The sequence below is a fragment of the Salmo salar genome, chromosome ssa06, assembly GCF_905237065.1.
Source record: "Salmo salar chromosome ssa06, Ssal_v3.1, whole genome shotgun sequence".
NCBI classification, from domain to species: domain Eukaryota; kingdom Metazoa; phylum Chordata; class Actinopteri; order Salmoniformes; family Salmonidae; genus Salmo; species Salmo salar.
The window spans coordinates 61,355,192-61,374,380 of NC_059447.1; the positions used below are offsets into that span (position 1 = coordinate 61,355,192).

At 42.0% G+C, this 19,189-nt stretch overlaps 2 protein-coding genes across 2 annotated transcripts in view; both read right to left on the reverse strand.

Moving 5' to 3' along the window:
* Positions 1-13,021, reverse strand: part of pex7 (peroxisomal biogenesis factor 7) — a 30,365-nt gene extending 17,344 nt beyond the window's left edge. The window contains exons 1-7 of the mRNA XM_014205106.2: positions 12,679-13,021; positions 12,320-12,377; positions 12,036-12,189; positions 11,737-11,814; positions 11,496-11,607; positions 3,489-3,595; positions 2,968-3,081 (exon numbers count right to left, since the gene is read on the reverse strand). Of these exons, the coding sequence (XP_014060581.2) occupies positions 2,968-3,081; positions 3,489-3,595; positions 11,496-11,607; positions 11,737-11,814; positions 12,036-12,189; positions 12,320-12,377; positions 12,679-12,784 (729 nt within the window). The 5' untranslated portion in view covers positions 12,785-13,021. The remainder of the gene's footprint in view (positions 1-2,967; positions 3,082-3,488; positions 3,596-11,495; positions 11,608-11,736; positions 11,815-12,035; positions 12,190-12,319; positions 12,378-12,678) is intronic.
* Positions 13,022-15,293: 2,272 nt separating this feature from the next.
* Positions 15,294-18,612, reverse strand: LOC106607767 (hairy/enhancer-of-split related with YRPW motif protein 2). The gene is made up of 5 exons (XM_014205107.2): positions 18,336-18,612; positions 17,896-17,974; positions 17,617-17,700; positions 17,379-17,460; positions 15,294-16,859 (listed from the first exon to the last, which is right to left on the reverse strand). Exons 1-5 carry the CDS (start codon positions 18,416-18,418, stop codon positions 16,186-16,188), a joined length of 1,002 nt encoding a protein of 333 aa, XP_014060582.1. The 5' UTR covers positions 18,419-18,612; the 3' UTR covers positions 15,294-16,185.
* Positions 18,613-19,189: the final 577 nt, after the last annotated feature.

Genomic DNA, 19,189 nt, shown 5'->3' on the forward strand with positions numbered 1-19,189 from the left:
AAACAAGTGCCTCCCGAGTGGCACAGAGGTCTAAGGCTCTGCATCGCAGTGCTAGAGGCGTCACTACAGACCCGGGTTCCATCCCGGGCTGTGTTGCAGCCGGCCACGACCGGGAGACCCATGAGGCGGCACACAATTGGCCCAGCGTTGTCCGGGTTAGCGGAGTGTTTGGCCGGACGGGATGTCCTTGTCCCATCGCGCTCTAGCGACTCCTTGTGGCGGGCCGGTGACTCGTGTCGCCAGTTGTACGGTGTTTCATCCGTCAAATTGGTGCGGCTGGCTTCCGGATTAAGCGAGCAGTGTGTCAAGAAGTGTCACGAAATTGGGGAGGAAAAAGGGGTAAAAAATGATGTACAAATTTGTCCAAACATACACAGACATTTGTGAAGAAGGCGCGACAGTTCCTCTTCCCCCTCAGGAGGTTGAAAAAGTTTGGCATAGGCCCTCAAATCTTGAAAAGGTTCTACAGCTGTACCATTGAGAGCATATTGACTGGCTGCATCACTGCTTGGTATGGCAATAGCACTGCCTACGATCGCATGGCGCTACAGAGGGTTGTGCGGACAGCCCAGTGAATCACTGGGGCCGAGCTCCCTGCCATCCAGGACCTCTATATCAGGCGGTGTGAAAAGAAGGCCCGGAAAATCGTCAAAGCCTTAGACTATTTTCTTTGCTGCCACACGGCAAGAGGTACCGGTGCTTCAAGTCTGACACCAACAGACTCTTGAACAGCTTCTATCCCAAAGCAATACAACTGATTTCAATGTTTGCACTGTCTCTGTGCACACTCACATGGCCCTACACACCGACACAGTCACTCACTCATTTACTCACTCACACATATTATGCACCTACAGTTGAAGTCGGAAGTTTACATACACTTAGGTTGGAGTCATTAAAACTCGTTTTTCAACCAATCCACAAATTTCTTGTTAGCAAACTATAGTTTTGGCAAGTCGGTTAGGACATCTACTTTGTGCATGACACAATACATTTTCCAACAATTGTTTACAGACAGATTATTTCACTTATAATTCACTGTATCACAATTCCAGTGGGTCAGAAGTTTACATACACTAAGTTGACTGTGCATTTAAACAGCATGGAAAATTCCAGAAAATGATGTCATAGCTTTAGAAGCTTCTGATAGGCTAATTGACATCATTTGAGTCAATTGGAGGTGTACCTGTGGATGTATTTCAAGGCCTACCTTCAAACTCAGTGCCTCTTTGCTTGACATCATGGGAAAATCAAAAGAAATCAGCCAAGACCTCAGAAAAAAATCGTAGACCTCCACAAGTCTTGTTCATCCTTGGGAGCATTTTCCAAATTCCTGAAGGTACCATGTTCATCTGTACAAACAATAGTACGCAAGTATAAACACCATGGGACCACAGAGCCGTCATACCGCTCAGGAAGGAGACGCGTTCTGTCACCTAGAGATGAACGTACTTTGGTGTGAAAAGTGCAAATCAATCCCAGAACAACAGCAAAGGACCGTGTGAAGATGCTGGAGGAAACAGGTACAAAAGTATCTATATCCACAGTAAAATGAGTCCTATATCGACATAACCTGAAAGGCCGATCAGCAAGGAAGAAGCACCGCTCCAAAACTGCCATAAAAAAGCCAGACTACGGTTTGCAACTGCACATGGGGACAAAGATCGTACTTTTTGGAGAAATGTCCTCTGGTCTGATGAAACAAAAATAGAACTTTTTGGCCATAATGACCATCGTTATGTTAAGAGGAAAAAGGGGAGGCTTGCAAGCCGAAGAACACCATTCCAACCGTGAAGTACGGGGGTGGCAGCATCATGTTGTGGGGCTGCTTTGCTGCAGGAGGGACTGGTGCACTTCACAAAATAGATGGCATCATGAGGGAGGAAAATTATGTGGATATATTGAAGCAACATCTCAAGTCATCAATCAGGAAGTTAAAGCTTGGTCGCAAATGGGTCTTCCAAATGGACAATGACCCCAAGCATACGTCCAAAGTTGTGGCAAAATGGCTTAAGGACAACAAAGTCAAGGTATTGGAGTGGCCATCACAAAGCCCTGAACTCAAACCTATAGAACATTTGTGGGCAGAACTGAAAAAGCGTGTGTGAGCAAGGAGGCCTACAAACCTGACTCAGTTACACCAGCTCTGTCAGGAGGAATGGGCCAAAATTCACCCAACTTATTGTGGGAAACTTGTGGAAGGCTAACCGAAACGTTTGACCCAAGTTAAACAATTTAAAGGCAATGCTACCAAATTCTAATTGAGTGTATGTAAACTTCTGACCCACTGGGAATGTGATGAAAGAAATAAAAGCTGAAATAAATCATTCTCTCTACTATTATTCTGACATTTCACATTCTTAAAATAAAGTGGTGATCCTAACTGACTTAAGACAGGACATTTTTACTAGGATTAAATGTCAGGAAAAACGGAGTTTAAATGTATTTGGCTAAGGTGTATGTAAACATCCGACTTCAACTGTACATTTATACTGACTCTACACACCCACTCACGTACAAGCTGCTGCTACTCTGTTTTATCTTATATATTGTTGCCTAGCCACCTTACCCCTATACATATCTACCTTCATCACTCCAGTATCCCTGCACATGTAAATATGGTATTGGATCTGACTTTTTCAACATTTCCTGTATTTAGTATGCTTGCTTACTTACTAACTTTGTGTATTTCATATTTCCTATTCCTATTTCTTGTGTGTTTTTTTCTAGTAATACATTGTTATTGATTATCCCATTGTTGGGTATTGAGTTTGCAAGAAAGGCCTTTCACTGTACTTGTGCATGTGACATTAAAACTTGAAACTAACAAACCAAATATTGAAAAACCGTTACGTAAGGTTGAGTAAAAATCCAAACCAGTCCGTGCATCAACACCGGTATATAGTAAGATACGGTTTACCGCCCAGCCCTAGTATGGTGTATGGGTGAGAAGGAATGCTACATTACCTTTACTCTTCGTATGGCGTAGGAATGGCCTAGTAGGCGTGACAGAGGCTGCCGGACATTCCGTAAGTCCCACACACACAGGCTACAGTCCACTGCTCCGGTTACGATCACATTCTGAGGACAGCCCAGACAGAGTGGGTTAAACAAGTATCCCAAACGTACATACTGTACTATCACAGGCCTGTATTAACTGTCATTATAATTAGGGGAAATTCATATTAATCTTTATGGCAAGAAATGCTGAGACAAGACCTTTTACAACCTATAGAGGTCTTCTCACATATAAATATGCAATATCATTAATAACAATGGCAGTGAGGCTAGTATATGGCAGAGGTGATTGTACAGTATCTCTGTTCTCAATCTCAGGATGGGTTTTATTCATGTTTGAAGTGTTGGCATTTTAAACCTAAATGTCTTTAGGTCCACTTCATAAACTCCTGCTTCCAAGCGTCAAATTAAACGTTTTGGGTTGAGGTTTTAACAGTGGGGGGCTGTACTGCAGTAAAGTACCTCGGTACCTGATCGTATTTGCACCAGTCACAGCTGAGGATCTCTGCCTTGTGGGCTGGGATGGCCAGCCTGCACCTCCCTGTCTTCACATCCCACACTCTCAGCGTCCCGTCCCCTGGTGACAAAGACTAGATTCAGGGTTGAAGGGTCACAGACACAGGCAGCCATGCTGTTCTAGTCATGACTCACACTTCCACAGTCAATTGTACCCACACTCAGCCTCCCTCCCACAATCTACCACAGGGTTTTGGAACATGACGCTCATTTCAAGGGCCAGCTCTCCCTCCACAGCGGAAGGAAGGCAGGCAGGCAGGCAGCAGCCCCCATTCCCCCTGGCTCATCCTGGATCAGATACAAGACCAGGGACATGGGAATGTGGCCCTGCCTGCCAAGGGACTGCGACACTCATCGGCACAACGACAGCCAGATGGAAGCATTTTAAGAGGGTCTGGACAAGATGCTCTCACTACCCACCCTCCCTCCCTCCATCCATCCTCCCTCTCCTCTTTCTTTAACACACACACACTCAGACCCAAGCTAGAAGGGGCTTCCTGGTGAGATTCTAACAATGGGTTTTTAGGCCACTCCCTCTGCAGTCTGCAGTGAATGACCTCGGCCGGGTGTTCAGTGTCTATTACAAGTATCAATGGAAACCTGCTGCGTCAGCTCCACAGCCTAATGCCATCTTCACACCATTTCACCCTATACAATAGTCCACTACAGCATAATACTACAGTTCAGCAAAATCAAGGTTTACGTTTCAATTGTTTTTGCATTTCCCATCTAGTCCTAAATCTACAGCTTAAATATGAATCTAGAGGCTTAAATATTTTGATTAAACACTTTATACACCTGTATTCAATACATGTTATTACTGTGTATTCATTTGTGATATTTGAAATTAAGACTTATTTTTCAACTCTGCCATTTCCATTGGAAATATGTTTACATACTGTATCAGCACTGGATTAATGGGGCTTGAAAGAAACCCTCTAGACATTCTATAATGAATAGGTGGTCTATTCAAAGCAAAACACTTTTACAGCCCCATGCCATTTCCATGGAACACATAATCTTGCAGTAGAGCTGGGACAATAAACCCTCAATTATCGACACCAACCATACCGATCACTTATCGCAGGCATTTTACTGATATTGTTCATTACAATAAGTAGCCCGTACTAGAGAAATGTGAAGTTTGAAATGAAATCCGTTTGCTAAAATGGGTGATTGTTAATGTGACAATAGATTTTTTTAATTTAACCTTTATTTAAACTAGGCAATTCAGTTAAGAACAAATTCTTATTTACAATGATGGCCTACCCAGGCCAAACCCGGACGACGCTGGGCCAATTGTGCGCCGCCCTATGGGACTCCCAATCACGGCTGGATGTGATGCAGCCTGGATCACTTGATGGCTACAACCATCAAACTAGTAGTAGTAGCTTAAAGGATAATAAAATAAAAACTGTGGAGCATATTAATGTTATAAATATATTGTTCTATTTATCGTTATGTCATCAATTCAGGCGACTTATCACTATATGGATTTTTGTCCATATCGCCCAGCTCAAGCTTGCAAGTCAACATAAGGTCGGATAAAGATGGTTTGAAATATGTCCAGTCATTCTGGAATAAAGAGTTGGTCTGTTTGCAGCAAAACACTTCCACTAATTAACCTCATTGATCTGTGGTCATCCGCTTGGAAGAGCAACTCATATCATTGTAAAGCAGTGTGGAGCCGGTCACAAGGCATTGCCTTAACTTCTTTAACTTCTCTGTGAAATGTCCCATATGCACAAAAAGCTTATTTCTCTAAAATTTTGCACACAAATTTGTTTACACCCCTGTTAGTGAGCATTTGTCCTTTGCCAAGATAATCCATCCACCTGACAGGTGTAGCATATTAAGAACTGATCAAACAGCATGATCATTACACAGGTGCACCTTGTGTTGGGGACAATAAAATGCCACTCTAAAATGTGCAGTTTTGTCACACAACACAATGCCTCAAGTTTTGAGGGAGCGTGCAATTTGCATGCTGACTGCAGGAATGTCCACCAGAGCATTTGCCAGAGAATGTAATGTTAATTTCACTACCATAAGCCATTCTGAAAGGCTGGGCCTGGCTCCCCTGTGGGTGGAAAAGGGAAAGGGGTCTGAATGCTTTCCGAATGCACTGTATACACACACACGCACACTGTCAAAAGTTTGGACACACCTACTCATTCAAGGGTTTTTCTTTATTTTGTAAATAAAGAATTGTAGAATAATATTATTATTCTACATTGTAGAATTCTACATTGTAGAATAATAGTGAAGACATCAAAACTATGAAATAACACATATGGAATCATGTAGTAACCAAAAAAGTGTTAAAAGGGTGGCTTCAAAGTAGCCATCCTTTGCCTTGATGACAGCTTTGCATACTCTTGGCATTCTCTCAACCAGCTTCACCTGGAATGCTTTTCCAACAGTCTCGAAGGTGTTCCCACATATGCTAAGCACTTGTTGGCTGCTTTTCGTTCACTCTGTGGTCCAACTCATCCCAAACCATCTCAATTGGGTTGAGGTTGGGTGATTGTGGAGGCCAGGTTATCTGATGCAGCACTCCATCCCTCTCCTTCTTGGTCAAATAGCCCTTACACAGCCTGGAGGTGTGTTGGGTCATTGTCTTGTTGAAAAACAAATGACAGCCCCACTAAGCGCAAACCAGATGGGATGGCATATCGCTGTGGAATACTGTGGTAGCCATACTGGGGTAGCCAAGTGTGACTTGAATTCTAAATGAATCTGTCCACTTTACGTTCCCATTAACGAAGAGAGGCAGCAACTCACAGACTAACTCCCACTGTCACTCCTATTGACTGAAACCACTGCAGAAATGAATTCCTTGATGGCTTTTCAGAATGGAGCGGAGTTTTTTTGTTGTTGCCAATTACGAAAGCGAATCACGGCGAAGGGGAGGAGATGAATGAAAATTGTTCAAGCGTTTCTGAGCGATTAGTTAGGTCAATATTCAGTGGTTGGGATGATCTAGATGCTGGTGTTTGATAGCATCTTTGCTTTTTTTGGTTCGCTCAGGGCTCAGCTCACATTTTTAATTACAGTGAAATGGATCCATGGTGGAGATTGCAGCCTCACAAAGCCACTTGCCTGTAAAGCTCTCCTTCATCCCTGCCAAGATGCTGCAAGCAGGCAGGGTTTGTCGCCGTGGCCCATCTTGGAGGAGCGAGAGAGAGAGAATATGGGAGTTCCCGATAAGCCCTAATCAGCAAGTGCCAGCATTGTATGCACCCCCCCCTCCCCCCGGGGATGTTGAGCAGAGGTTGTGTACGTTTTGGTTCTACAAAACTGTATCTATAATAAGTTTCAATAATCAATGAATTGCATTCAATCTTGCACCATTCGATCAATTATCAGTTGTAAACATGTATTTTTCTTCTTTATATGCTGCCTGCAGCCTGATCTATTTTGCCTGTGAGCACATGACAGACAGTTGTTGGTCAGAGCACATGTCCATAGTCACCGGAAGAGCGCTTACGGCCAGCAGGTGAAACAAACAACCAAAAAAATAACGAGTCACTCAGAAAAACTAGTCATGACTATCGAGTGAGTAAAAAGAGTCATTCAAAAATAACGAATCGCTCGTGAACTGCACATCACTTACCCACGTGTGGCTGCTTTTAAGGAACACAGCTTATATAATATAGAAAACGCAAGCATCCATTTATATGGCACTGATATATCCCTAAAAAACTTTGCCAATCCAGAGTTTGCGTAACCGAGTGTGGATTTAAATACTGTGATTTTGGAAGGCTGTAAGGCAGCTTTGACAATACGCAGTTCTGGATCAAGTGTCTAACTGCAGGTTCTGGTCTCTGCGGGTGTGGGGTTACCACCAGATCTCACTCACGTGGCATCTATTACTATGTACCCCTGCTGAGGCAGCATCCTGCAAACCTCTCTCTCCCATCTCCTCTTGCTCCCATGGACCAATATAGCTGTGCTGTGGGATCTGTGTGCATGCCTCACAGCCCTCCTATTGATTTTCACCCACTTCTCATTACCTACTTGGTAACACCTTCAGTGTCAAGGTTTTAATAGGAAAAAGGGGACCTTCCATCAACACTTCGCTGTGTTATCATAGCTAATGGCTCTCGGGGTAGGCTGCCTTACTGAGTGAGATGCGGAGAGCGAAGGATAAGATAACCTACCAGGGTCTGTGTGTGTGTGTGTGTGTGTGTGTGTGTGTGTAGTGGGGTGAGGGGGCTAGCCCCTGAAGCTAGGTAAAAAATGTCTCACACTAAAACCATTGTCTTAACAATTATTATATTGTTCTACTGTGCCCCCTTCGTGGCAGATCATTGGGGGATCATGTACAGTGTATATTAAGGACGAAATACGCAACATCATCATGGGGTAAAAATCTGGTACATTTGACCAGATGTATCATATTTTGATATCAAACCAGCAGCGATCACCAGAAAAGATATGATTATGTGATTTCAGTCAATCTTCACATACACTGAACAAAAATATAAAATATAAACGCAATATGCAACAATTTCAAGATGTTTACTGAGTTGCAGTTCGTATAAGGAAATCAATCAATTGATATGAATTCATTAGGCCCTAATCTATGGATTTCACATGATTGGGAATACAGACATATATCTGTTGGTCACAGATAGCTTAAAAAAAGGTAGGGGTGTGGATCAGAAAACCAGTCAGTATCTGGTATGACCACTATTTGCCTCATGCAGCACGACACATGTGCTTCGCATAGAGTTGATTGTGGCCTGTGGAATGTTGTCCCAATCCTCTTCAATGGCTGTGCCAAGTTGCTGGATATCGGCAGGAACTGGAACATGCTGTCGTACACGTTGACCAAGAGCATCCCAAACATGCTCAGTGGGTGACATGTCTGGTGAGTATGCAGGCCATGAAAGAACTGGGAAATTTTCAGCTTCCAGGAATTGTGTACAAATCATTACGACATGGGGCTGTGCATTATCATAGTGAAACATGAGGTGATGGCGGCGGATGAATAGCACAATGATGGGCTTCAGGATCTTGTCATGGTATCTCTGTGCATTCAAATTGCCATCGATAAAATGCAATTGTGTGCATTGTAGAGGTCGACCGATTATGATTTTTCAACGCCAATACCAATACTGATTATTGGAGGACCAAAAAAAGCCGATGCCGATTAATCTGCCGATTTTTTATTTTTATTTGTAATAATGACAAATACAACAATACTGAATGAACACTTATTTTAACTTAATATAATACATCAATAAAATCAATTTAGCCTCAAATAAATAATGAAACATGTTCAATTTGGTTTAAATAATGCAAAAATAAAGTGTTGGAGAAGAAAGTAAAAGTGCAATATGTGCCATGTAAGAAAGCTAACGTTTAAGTTCCTTGCTCAGAACATGAGAACATATGAAAGCTGGTGGTTCCTTTTAACATGAGTCTTCAATATTCCCAGGTAAGAAGTTTTAGGTTGTAGTTATTATAGGAATTATAGGACTATTTCTCTCTATACGATTTGTATTTCATATACCTTTGACTATTGGATGTTCTTATAGGCACTTTAGTATTGCCAGTGTAACAGTATAGCTTCCGTCCCTCTCCTCGCTCCTACCTGGGCTCGAACCAGGAACACATCGACAACAGCCACCCTCGAAGCAGCGTTACCCATGTAGAGCAAGGGGAACAACTACTCCAAGTCTCAGAGCGAGTGACGTTTGAAACGCTATTAGCGCGCACCCGCTAACTAGCTAGCCATTTCACATCGGTTACACCAGCCTAATCTTGGAAGTTGATAGGCTTGAAGTCATAAACAGCGCAATGCTTGAAGCACAGCGAAGAGCTGCTGGCAAAACGCACGAAAGAGCTGTTTGAATGAATGCTTACGAGCCTGCTGCTGCCTACCACCGCTCAGTCAGACTGCTCTATCAAATCATAGGCTTAATTATAATATAATAAACACACAGAAATATGAGCCTTAGGTCATTAATATGGTCGAATCAGGAAACTATCATCTCAAAAACAAAACGATTTTCCTTTCAGTGAAATACGAAACCGTTCCGTATTTTATCTAACTGGTGGCATCCCTAAGTCTAAATATTCCTGTTACATTGCACAACTTTCAATGTTATGTCATAATTACGTAAAATTCTGGCAAATTAGTTTGCAACGAGCCAGGCGGCCCAAACTGTTGCATATACCCTGACTCTGCGTGCAATGAACACAAGAGAAGTGACACAATTTCACCTGGTTAATATTGCCTGCTAACCTGGATTTCTTTTAGCTAAATATGCAGGTTTAAAAATATATACTTCTGTGTATTGATTTTAAGAAACACGTTGGTACACGTTGGAGCAACGTGTACCTAAGCGATTATATGCAACGCAGGACAGGCTAGATAAACTAGTAATATCATCAACCATGTGTAGTTAACTAGTGATTATGATTGATTGATTGTTTTTTTATAAGATAAGTTTAATGCTAGCTAGCAACTTACCTTGGCTTCTTACTGCATTTTATTTCAGCTCATGAAACATGGGACCAACACTTTACATGTTGCGTTTATATTTTTGTTCAGTATAATTCCCACAACTCTTACAAAGGTAACTATCCCTTCTATCAAATCATTGTTATTCATGATGTTTGACACGTATCTGACTAGTAATAGGCTACAGCATTCACTTATAAAAGTACATTTTTCTGATACATCTGTAAAAAGAGAGTAGATTCATAAAGAGTAGAGTAGATTCATAAACCGATAAACACCCCGGTGACATCCCATGACAATTGTTTGCGCTGGGATAGTACAATGAATTCACATCTTCTCTTTTGACTACAGAACTTTTCCCTGGCTGAAAACTGTCTGAACACTGGAACATAGACTGTAGGCAATGACAAGACAGCCACTTATAAAATAAAGTTATGGCGGAGCAAACAGAGCCTGGTTAATTCTGATATGGTCTCCACAGAGAGGCTCTGATACCCATCAGGGCCCAAGACTTATCGGCGGTGACAAACCCTGTTAGCACCCGGCCCTAGAGTGCTGCGACTGGGAACTGACTGTGAGAGGGAGGACGCTGTAGGCTAAACGACTCATGTTTAGATGAGATCACAGTGTGGCAGCTGTCTGTGAACAGAGGAACATGTATCTGTTTTCTAATAGAAACAATGTCATGTTCACGAGCAGCACAAGAGCACTGTAGGTCACATGATCCAGATAATTGATGGAGATAAGCGCTCATGCTAAATTCAGGTTAAGTCCATTGATCTTTTGTTAAAGTCAATTTGTTAAGTTGTAACATACCAAACCTCTTTTCTTTGAATGTTTCAGGAGCACAGAAACTGTGGATAGTGCTTGATTGGCCCTCTAGCATAACATAAACAGCAATAATAATGAATGTAGGCCTTAACCTTTTAGAAGCATAAGTTACTATATTCTACTCTATAATTCAGAATTGAACAATAAGAAAATACTTACTATGAAAGGCTACATCTGTACTGATTAATAACAGCAGTTGTACACTGCTTCAGAGGCAGTGTGCCAGACCAGTGAATCCGAACTAGAGCTTTAGTGACACCATGTGGTTATGGTAAGGCATTACAATCAATTGCTGGATTTTTAAAAACCTGATTACAAATCAAATCAATTTTTATTTGTCACATGCGCAGAATACAACAGGCAGACCTTACCATGAAATGCTGATTACAAGCCTTTAACCAACAACGCAGTTCAATAAATAGTGTTAAGAAAATATTTACTAAATAAACTATAATAAAAATGTAATAAAAAGTAACAATAAAATAAAGAGGCTATATACTTGGGGTACCGGTACCGAGTCAATGTGCGGGGGTACAGGTTAGTCAAGGTTGATGAAAAAGTCACAAACCTCGATCAACCTAGAGAATTTAAATTCTAATTTAACTAATGTAATATCTGAAGCATTAGTGACCAAGGGAAGTGTAACTGTACTCACCTGATGCTGAAGCAAAGCACCCTGGGATGTGAGGAGACCACACTGTGCTGTAGATGACCCCTTCATGACCCTGAAGGGTGCAGAGCGACTGGCCGCCACGGTTGAGATCCCACTGTTGGAACAACAACTCCACACATAAAACAAAGCCATGCTATTTTTCATCCAATCCAGTTTGACTATCAGTGTGTGTGTGTGTGTGTGTGTGTGATGCCAATACTACCACCACCATTTTGAAACACACCACTTTGGCTGTGCGGTCCCATGAGCCTGACACCACCAGGTTCTCCTCCCGGGTCTGACTCCAGTCCACAGAATAGACCTGGGAGAACAGGAAGTCCATCAACTAAAACTACAGTAGCAGCAAATGTGTCACATATGATAATGCATGGACCAGTAGGCTACAGTGATAACATTGTCATTTAGTAATTATACTGTACTTACAACAGTATTACAATGATGTATTGTAAGATGTAACCCTAAAATGGTATGCTTATAATAGTTACATTGGTAATATAAGCTCATGCAAGGTAACAAGCCCACCTCTTGTGTGTGCTCTTTGAGCACCTGCAGTGGCCCGGGCAGGGGGTTGGCTGTGTCCCAGACCTGCAGAGACCCGTCTCCTCCTCCCGTCAACAGGATATGCTCATTACTCTCACTCCACGTCACGTCAAACAGACCATCATTCCAGTCAAAACTACATGAGACAGAGGTAGCAATACGGGGAGAAGATGCATCAGCAAGTTGTTTCAGTGACTGTTGAATGTGTGATGCATTGTTGTCAAACTGTGTCAGTATGAGAAATTCAATGTTGGAAAGTTGATTACCTTTTCACAAGAGAGATCCCGGTCTCGGTCTGCTCCAGCACAAGCAGCGTCCCACATCCTTGAAAACACACACACACACACACACACACACACACACACACACACACACACTTCATTAGAATAAATGCAAGTAAGCATTGCATTAAATTGCAACAAGTTCTTGGTTTCATAACACTATGGAACTAGCTAAAAACAATGGCTGTCATGTTGTAATCGCCGACAGTAACCCACAATAAATACACACTTGCAGTCTCGAAACTCTCAACCCGTCAATCACAATGTGACATTAACCCGAGCCCTGCTCTTCGATTTTGTCGTGACGAGATTAATTTATTAAATAGTCTACACCGTTTATTCACCTGCAATTCCATAATACTGGGATGTCGCACACGCCAAACGTGTTGGAATAAACGGTGATATCTCCACTGCATAGCCGTGTCGAGCTGGGAACTTGAATGTCTTCATAACCTTTCAAGTTGTTTGGTGAGTTGTACTATGTCACTGCGTCGTCAAACAGAGCAACACTTGGTTGTAATGTTTAACCTGCCCAAAATAGTTGTGTGCGCGCATAGTTTTATGAAAATACAATAGGCTACAATGTAACAAAGCTTTATTAAACAGGAACGTAAACATATATTGTTAATAAACATTAATCTCCAGTGTATGGTCTCCACACTTCCTCGTTTGCGAGATCACCACGGAAGAACAAAGATCACAAGCCTTCTGATTGGTGAGTGATTTCTTGCAAGCTCCTCATTGGTCGAATGGTTTTGAGCACTGATTTACTGATCTCAAATCAGTCCTTGTGTTATTTTTAAGGGGCTTCGATTAACCTGACCCGGGTTCCCGTGTAAGAGTGTTTTGCCCGGGTGAAAGTTGATTGCATTTATTTTGGAACCGGTCTGACTCGCAAGCGTGAGCCAAGTGCCCCAGTTCAAAGCCCATGGCAAAGTCGGCACAAAAAAGTGACGTAAGAGCATGTGGAGTAATGAGTAGGATTATTTTATCACATGCAAAATGGATTGCTATTTAGCTTTATCTGCCTTCCCAATGAAAACGCGTTAGACAATTCAAACGTATTTTATGGAAAAGAGATGTAGCCTATGTTTATGGACGATGCACCATGCTGACAATGCACCATGCTGCCTTGTTGACAAAATGAACGAGCGGCATAGATTACTGTTCGATTTGAGTGGGAGCTCCTCCCTACCGTGTTTCGCCTGGTGCCTCACGGTTCAGCATAATCGGATCCGTCCATTATGAACAAATGGCTGATAATAATTGTATAGAACCTAGTCATATATATATTTTATTATCTGGGTTCTCTATGGTCCAAATTCATGTCTATGGATTGGATACTGGGTATCCAATGGTTGAATTAATTTCATCACAAGGTGGCGACATTGCCGTGGGTGTCTGCAATCACTCACTTGAACGTATCTTCTACTTTATGTAATTTAAATAATGTTATTTGTCACCTGTAGTGTACAATTTCAAATTGTTAGGTTTCTTTAGTCTTGGTCTAGTTATTGTTTTTTGCTTGGTAACTTTATATAAAACTCACTGAAAATAATCACAATGACTATTTTAATAATTCAAGAAAAGTCACTTGTTGCAACTCGATCACAAATGTTTAAAATGATAATAACAATTGTATCACTTAGATCATTTTGTTGAGTGTTTGGCAATTCAGGTTTGAAGTACAAAGTTAGGTATTTAGGACTCCTTTCCTCGGCTTCATTTGAAGATATTTAATCAGTCTTAAATATATGTAAGAACATGAAATCCGTTAAATTATCAATGTGATTTTTATTTTTGGCGCATAAACTGGTAAAAATATTGTTATTAGGCTACGCGGCAAAAAAAAAAAGGGCACATTGATAACCCAGAGATGATGCGTAGCGTCGGACACATTGAACTGATTAAAACAATTTCACAAAATAACCACAATGATATTGAATCGATAAACATTAGATTTAATACATTCTAAACGACGATGGAGCCTACTAAAAGGTGTGCAGACCAGCCCAGGCTAGCCCACAGCATCGGCCATTTGACGTTTCTGTGGTTCATGTGCGCCTTTGATTTATGACAGAACTTCAAAGCGCTCGCCCCGGCGTGAGAACCAGTCCGGAGCAAAGCATATAACCCGCGGATTTATGACCGAGCGCTGTTCCCATGATTGTCGGTGGGCAGCAGGCGCTGTTTGTCGTAATCCCCATTCACTTGGAAATGCTGATACTTTTTCTTTTAAGGAATTGAATGGTGTGACAGTGATTTACTAATGTAAATCTTTCTAACAGACCCAGGATAAAGAGAGTGGATTAGGCCAGCATAAAGATCCATCTTGGGAGGAGTGACCAAAGTTGTTTTGCCTTTATACTTCTGTTCCAAACCAGCGGTTTGTCAGGGCTGTTGATACCCTGTATTCGCGTTGACAAGTTCTTTCTCCAAGGGAGAAACGGAACCAGACTCTTTACAGATTCTCTTTTTTCCCCTTTGAATACCATTAAGCATTGCCATAAGCTAACCAATGCAATCAACTAGAGGTCCAGTCTAAGTGACACAATAGACACGTGAAATTGATATATTTTAAAACGTCAAGGCCTATAGGTCCCTGTAGTAGATATAATTACAGAACAGGGTAAGTTTTTGATGGGAAAGGCTAGAGACATTTTGGTGACTGATTTACAACTCTGTGTATAGGCTACCAGACAGTGCCAGACGGTGCCAGTTATGCAATTGTACTTATGTGTGTCTCTCTTAGGGAGTTTTGTTTTGTCTCAAAAACAAATAACAGGAAAGATAATTTTTTTCCCCTCACCAAAAGACTGAACATATAGTTTGTGGTCTTCAATTTGTGACTTGTTAAAAAAATAGCTTTTAATATGGTACTATAGTATTGGCAGTGGCACACACACTGGTTCCATTGATCTGTGGTGAAACAAAGAAGAATATACTCTGAGTGGCCAAATATTTAAAAAAATGTTTAATCAGTGACATCCATAGAGGGCTGTTTGCATAGAAAGCGGTTATATAAAAAGACAAGTTATAGTAGTATCATTGAACTGCAGTTGGAACTCTGATGTGATGTGTCGTTTTTGTACTTTCTAAAGAAGAAAAAAAGCTCCTGTCGTGTTCACAGCAGCAAATTGAAGTGCATCATACCAAATATGCCTTCCTCTACCTTCAATATAGCTTCTAGTTCATCTAATATTCATACATATTTACAAACTTGTTAGTTCATGGATTTGATTAGATACACACTACATTGATTCATGTGTTGACTTATTATCTCCAAAACCTTTGGTTCTACCTCCAATGTTCTTCATCTGATTGATTAGAGCAACTCCAAACTAAAGACACTGCTTTGTGATTGTGAATCACACTATTTTCCACCAAGAGTTGAGATCGAAGCAAAACAAAACGTCTGCTGGATTTAGTTTCTATTTCTCAAATTCTGAAAATATTGCTCATAACAGTGTGAATGAAACAGCCAGTGTTGGGGAAACACATGCGCTAAAGCAATAGTGACAGTGAAGAAAATTATGAAAACAAAGGGAGAAAATGGAGTCTAGAGAGGTCTAATTTGAGTGCTGTTCTTTAATAAAAATAAAACATTAGTACATTTTAAGTGGATCTAATTATCCCTCTCTCTCTCTCTCTCTCTCTCTCTCTCTCTCTCTCTCTCTCTCTCCCATGAGAGAGCTTGCATGCATGTGCTCTGAATTTGCACACAGCCAGAAATGAAATAAGCTGGTGGAATAAAAGTCCATGGACACAAAAAAAAGCCATAGTTAATAAAACAATCTTGTTCCTTTATCTGTATAGTGTGGATGGCCTCCGACCTTGTAAAAGTCGAACACTTAAAAGGCTCCCACTTCTGTTCCCCAAGGTCTGTATGGTTTGCTGCTGCCCTCTCGGTCTCTGCTCTGCTGTGAAGTGGATGTGGAGGAAATGGAGGGGCACACAGCTGAAGCTACCATAGACGCTGTGCTGCTCACACTGTGAGGTGTGAAGATGGGGAATCCTCCGGGAAAGGACAGGGGGAAAGTCTGGGCCGCAGCGGCAGCGGCCGCCGCGTGAACGGTGGCGGAGAGCGACAGGAGGGAGGTGGAGAGTGGGGGGACGCAGGGTGCCACGCTGCCATTAGAGGGCGCCCTGTGAGAAGAGTCAGTGTGGGCGAAGGTGGCTGTTAGTAGGGCCGAGCCGCGCTGGGGCACCTCCACAGACAGTCTGCTGGTGGCGCTGTCTGAGGAGGGCAGTCCACTCTGCTGGAGGAAGGCGGTGGGGAGGGGGTGGAAGGCTGTGGCCCAGTGGTGAGGGGGGAGCACCTGCTGGTGGTGTGCCATGGATGAGGTCATGGCAGCTGCCTCCCTCTGAGACGCGCAGGTGCTGAGGTGGGAGACCAGGCGCACGCGCAGGGGGTCAATGCTGTCTAATCCCTCCACAGAGCTCAGGTACCTGGCCACCTCCGTCAGACACTCCCTGAAGCCCACGCTCATGAAGTCCATAGCCAGGGAATGGGCATCAAAATACCCTAGAGAGACAAACAGACAGAGGAGTGACAGTGAAAATATGAATGCCAAGCAACTATAAATACTGCCGGTCCCTCTAACGATCTGTAACGTAGCCAGCAGCTGCTGATGGGATTGAAGACTAAATGGTGTGGGATGGATACACACTGGTCCCCTAGGCTGACCATTAGGGCTCCGGCTGTGCCTCCAGGCATAAGCTTAACAGTCTGGGATTGTGCTGGGATGATTGTATGTTTGTTTTGTCTCCCCAGTGCACCCGTTTTTACACTCGCTGGAAACTCCAAACAAACCACCAACAGGGCAGCCTGTGAATGCAGCCTTCTCTCCTCCCACGGATTTATGAAAGCAAACACAATGCAGGGTCAAGTGCTCCTTTTGTCCCAGCATCGCTTTCCCACGAGTTCAACCCTGCCATTAGCATTGATTTCCACTCCTTTAATCTTGTCAAAGGGGTCTGCTTGCAAGGATTTCACTACACAGTATGGCAGAGAGCAGTTAGAAGCAGCCAATGAACTCCTTACCTTTACCGCCAGTGGTCTGCAGCATCTTTAGGTGATCCACTGTCATCTGCAATATTTCTGCTTTCTCTAATTTGGCAGAACCCTGCAATGAGCAACAGGATGTATGAAGCTTAAAACTCTCGTAACTTTTTACGAATAAAAGACAGACAAAATGACCTTATCTGTTATTGTTTTGATGAAAATGAAACTTTTGTGTAAGTTCCGTTTAGAAATCAGAGCGGATATAATTCAAACTCACTTGTTTTTCAAATGCAGTTGGAACAAGTCGACGTAACTCTGATAAACTATTATTGATTCGATCCCTCCTTCTCTTCTCGATGATCTGGGATAGACAATTATATTATTGCATACTTGAAAATATAACAATTCAAGGCCTAATAATAATACTACTAATAATGTTAACAATAACGAGACAATAATTAAATACATGTTTAAATAATAAGTAATAAATAATACAGTAATGAATAATAAGCAATACATAATAACGATGATGGTAATAAACTACTCAAATAATTACCCCTCTTCGTTTTTTTCTTGCCATAACTTGGGTTGTTGTTGTTGGGGAGCCACATCTAATAAATGATCCATTGCTGTGCCTGCATGGGACAAACATAATCTATATGTTTTACTCAAAATAATATATTTATTTTGCGAATGAGCAATTATCCAAAACCACACAGTTTACTGTGTGTAATTTATGCATAAAACACTTATGTAACCTGCACTGATCAAGCAAGAGTCTCATATATATTCAAAATACATTGGAGAGAATTCTCCAAAATTGCCTGGATGTGTTCACAAACCACACATCAGGGTGAGAATTTGCACTTAACACCAGAATAAAACGTTTTCACTTTTGCTAAACTTTTCTCAACTTAAAGTTTCATCAACGTTTCCCATGTGGCGCACACGCGGAAAATGTGGCTAACCTAACCCAAATCATTTTTATGAACTTACCCAGAATAATTATTCTCACTGCCGACATCAATAGTTTCATCCATGTCGCTGTCAGAAGTACTATCCTCACAAGGCCTCTTCATGGTGATGGCGAGAGTATGTCTTTACTAACGTCTCAGTGGATCGGTGCGCGGCCAGGTAGACTGATGACTGGTGCCTATACAATTCCCTCTGTACAGCTTTCCCACGAACCGTTGGAGCCTCAATCACTGATGCAGGGCAGCGTAGCCGCCTACGTCCTGCTTGGGAACACCCACAGTAGAAAAAACACGCCCCGAGCCACTGAGCAATGACGAGAGAGAGGTTTGTGCCGCTGCGCTGGACCAAGTTCCCTAGATAATTGGCTCTGCCCAGTTTTAGTCGGCCTACTGTTTAAAACACCCGCGGGCTGCGAAAAGCGTGAGAAACTGTTTACAGCAACGCGTACTGTGACAAAACATACACAGGACATAGCGCACTGTGTCAACCATAACAGAACATATATGTACGCCAGGGAATAATCAATTAGGCTACAGTAGCAAAACCGTTAGATGAACTTGAAAAAACGAAGCAAAAGTAGTGAATGAGAGAAATGTAATACGTCTAAAAAAGATAACAATAAAAACAACATAATTATTTCTAAATATAGAGTCTGTGTTAATGTTGGTGAAATCCTTCATCTTCAGTGAGAAATTAATTCCTCTGAGCAACTACTCCCCCCTCCCCCCACCTGAAACCTATTCACCATGACCAAGTCATTCCCTCCTTATAGGCCTATATGGAAAGATATAGTGATATACTTTGGAATAATGTGTTGAATAGTTTTCCATAATAACCAGAATAAATGTATTTTAATAATTGACCACATTAGTCTA

Bases quoted from the DNA above. Each gene is read 5' to 3' on its own strand.
- LOC106607767 (XM_014205107.2), bottom strand. From the start codon at position 18,418: ATGAAGAGGCCTTGTGAGGATAGTACTTCTGACAGCGACATGGATGAA. The intron at 17,461-17,616 runs GTGAGTTTGAAT...TGCTCATTGCAG, and splicing joins CAACTGCATTTGAAAAACAA to GGTTCTGCCAAATTAGAGAA. The intron at 16,860-17,378 runs GTAAGGAGTTCA...TTGTCTCTCTAG, and splicing joins GCAGACCACTGGCGGTAAAG to GGTATTTTGATGCCCATTCC.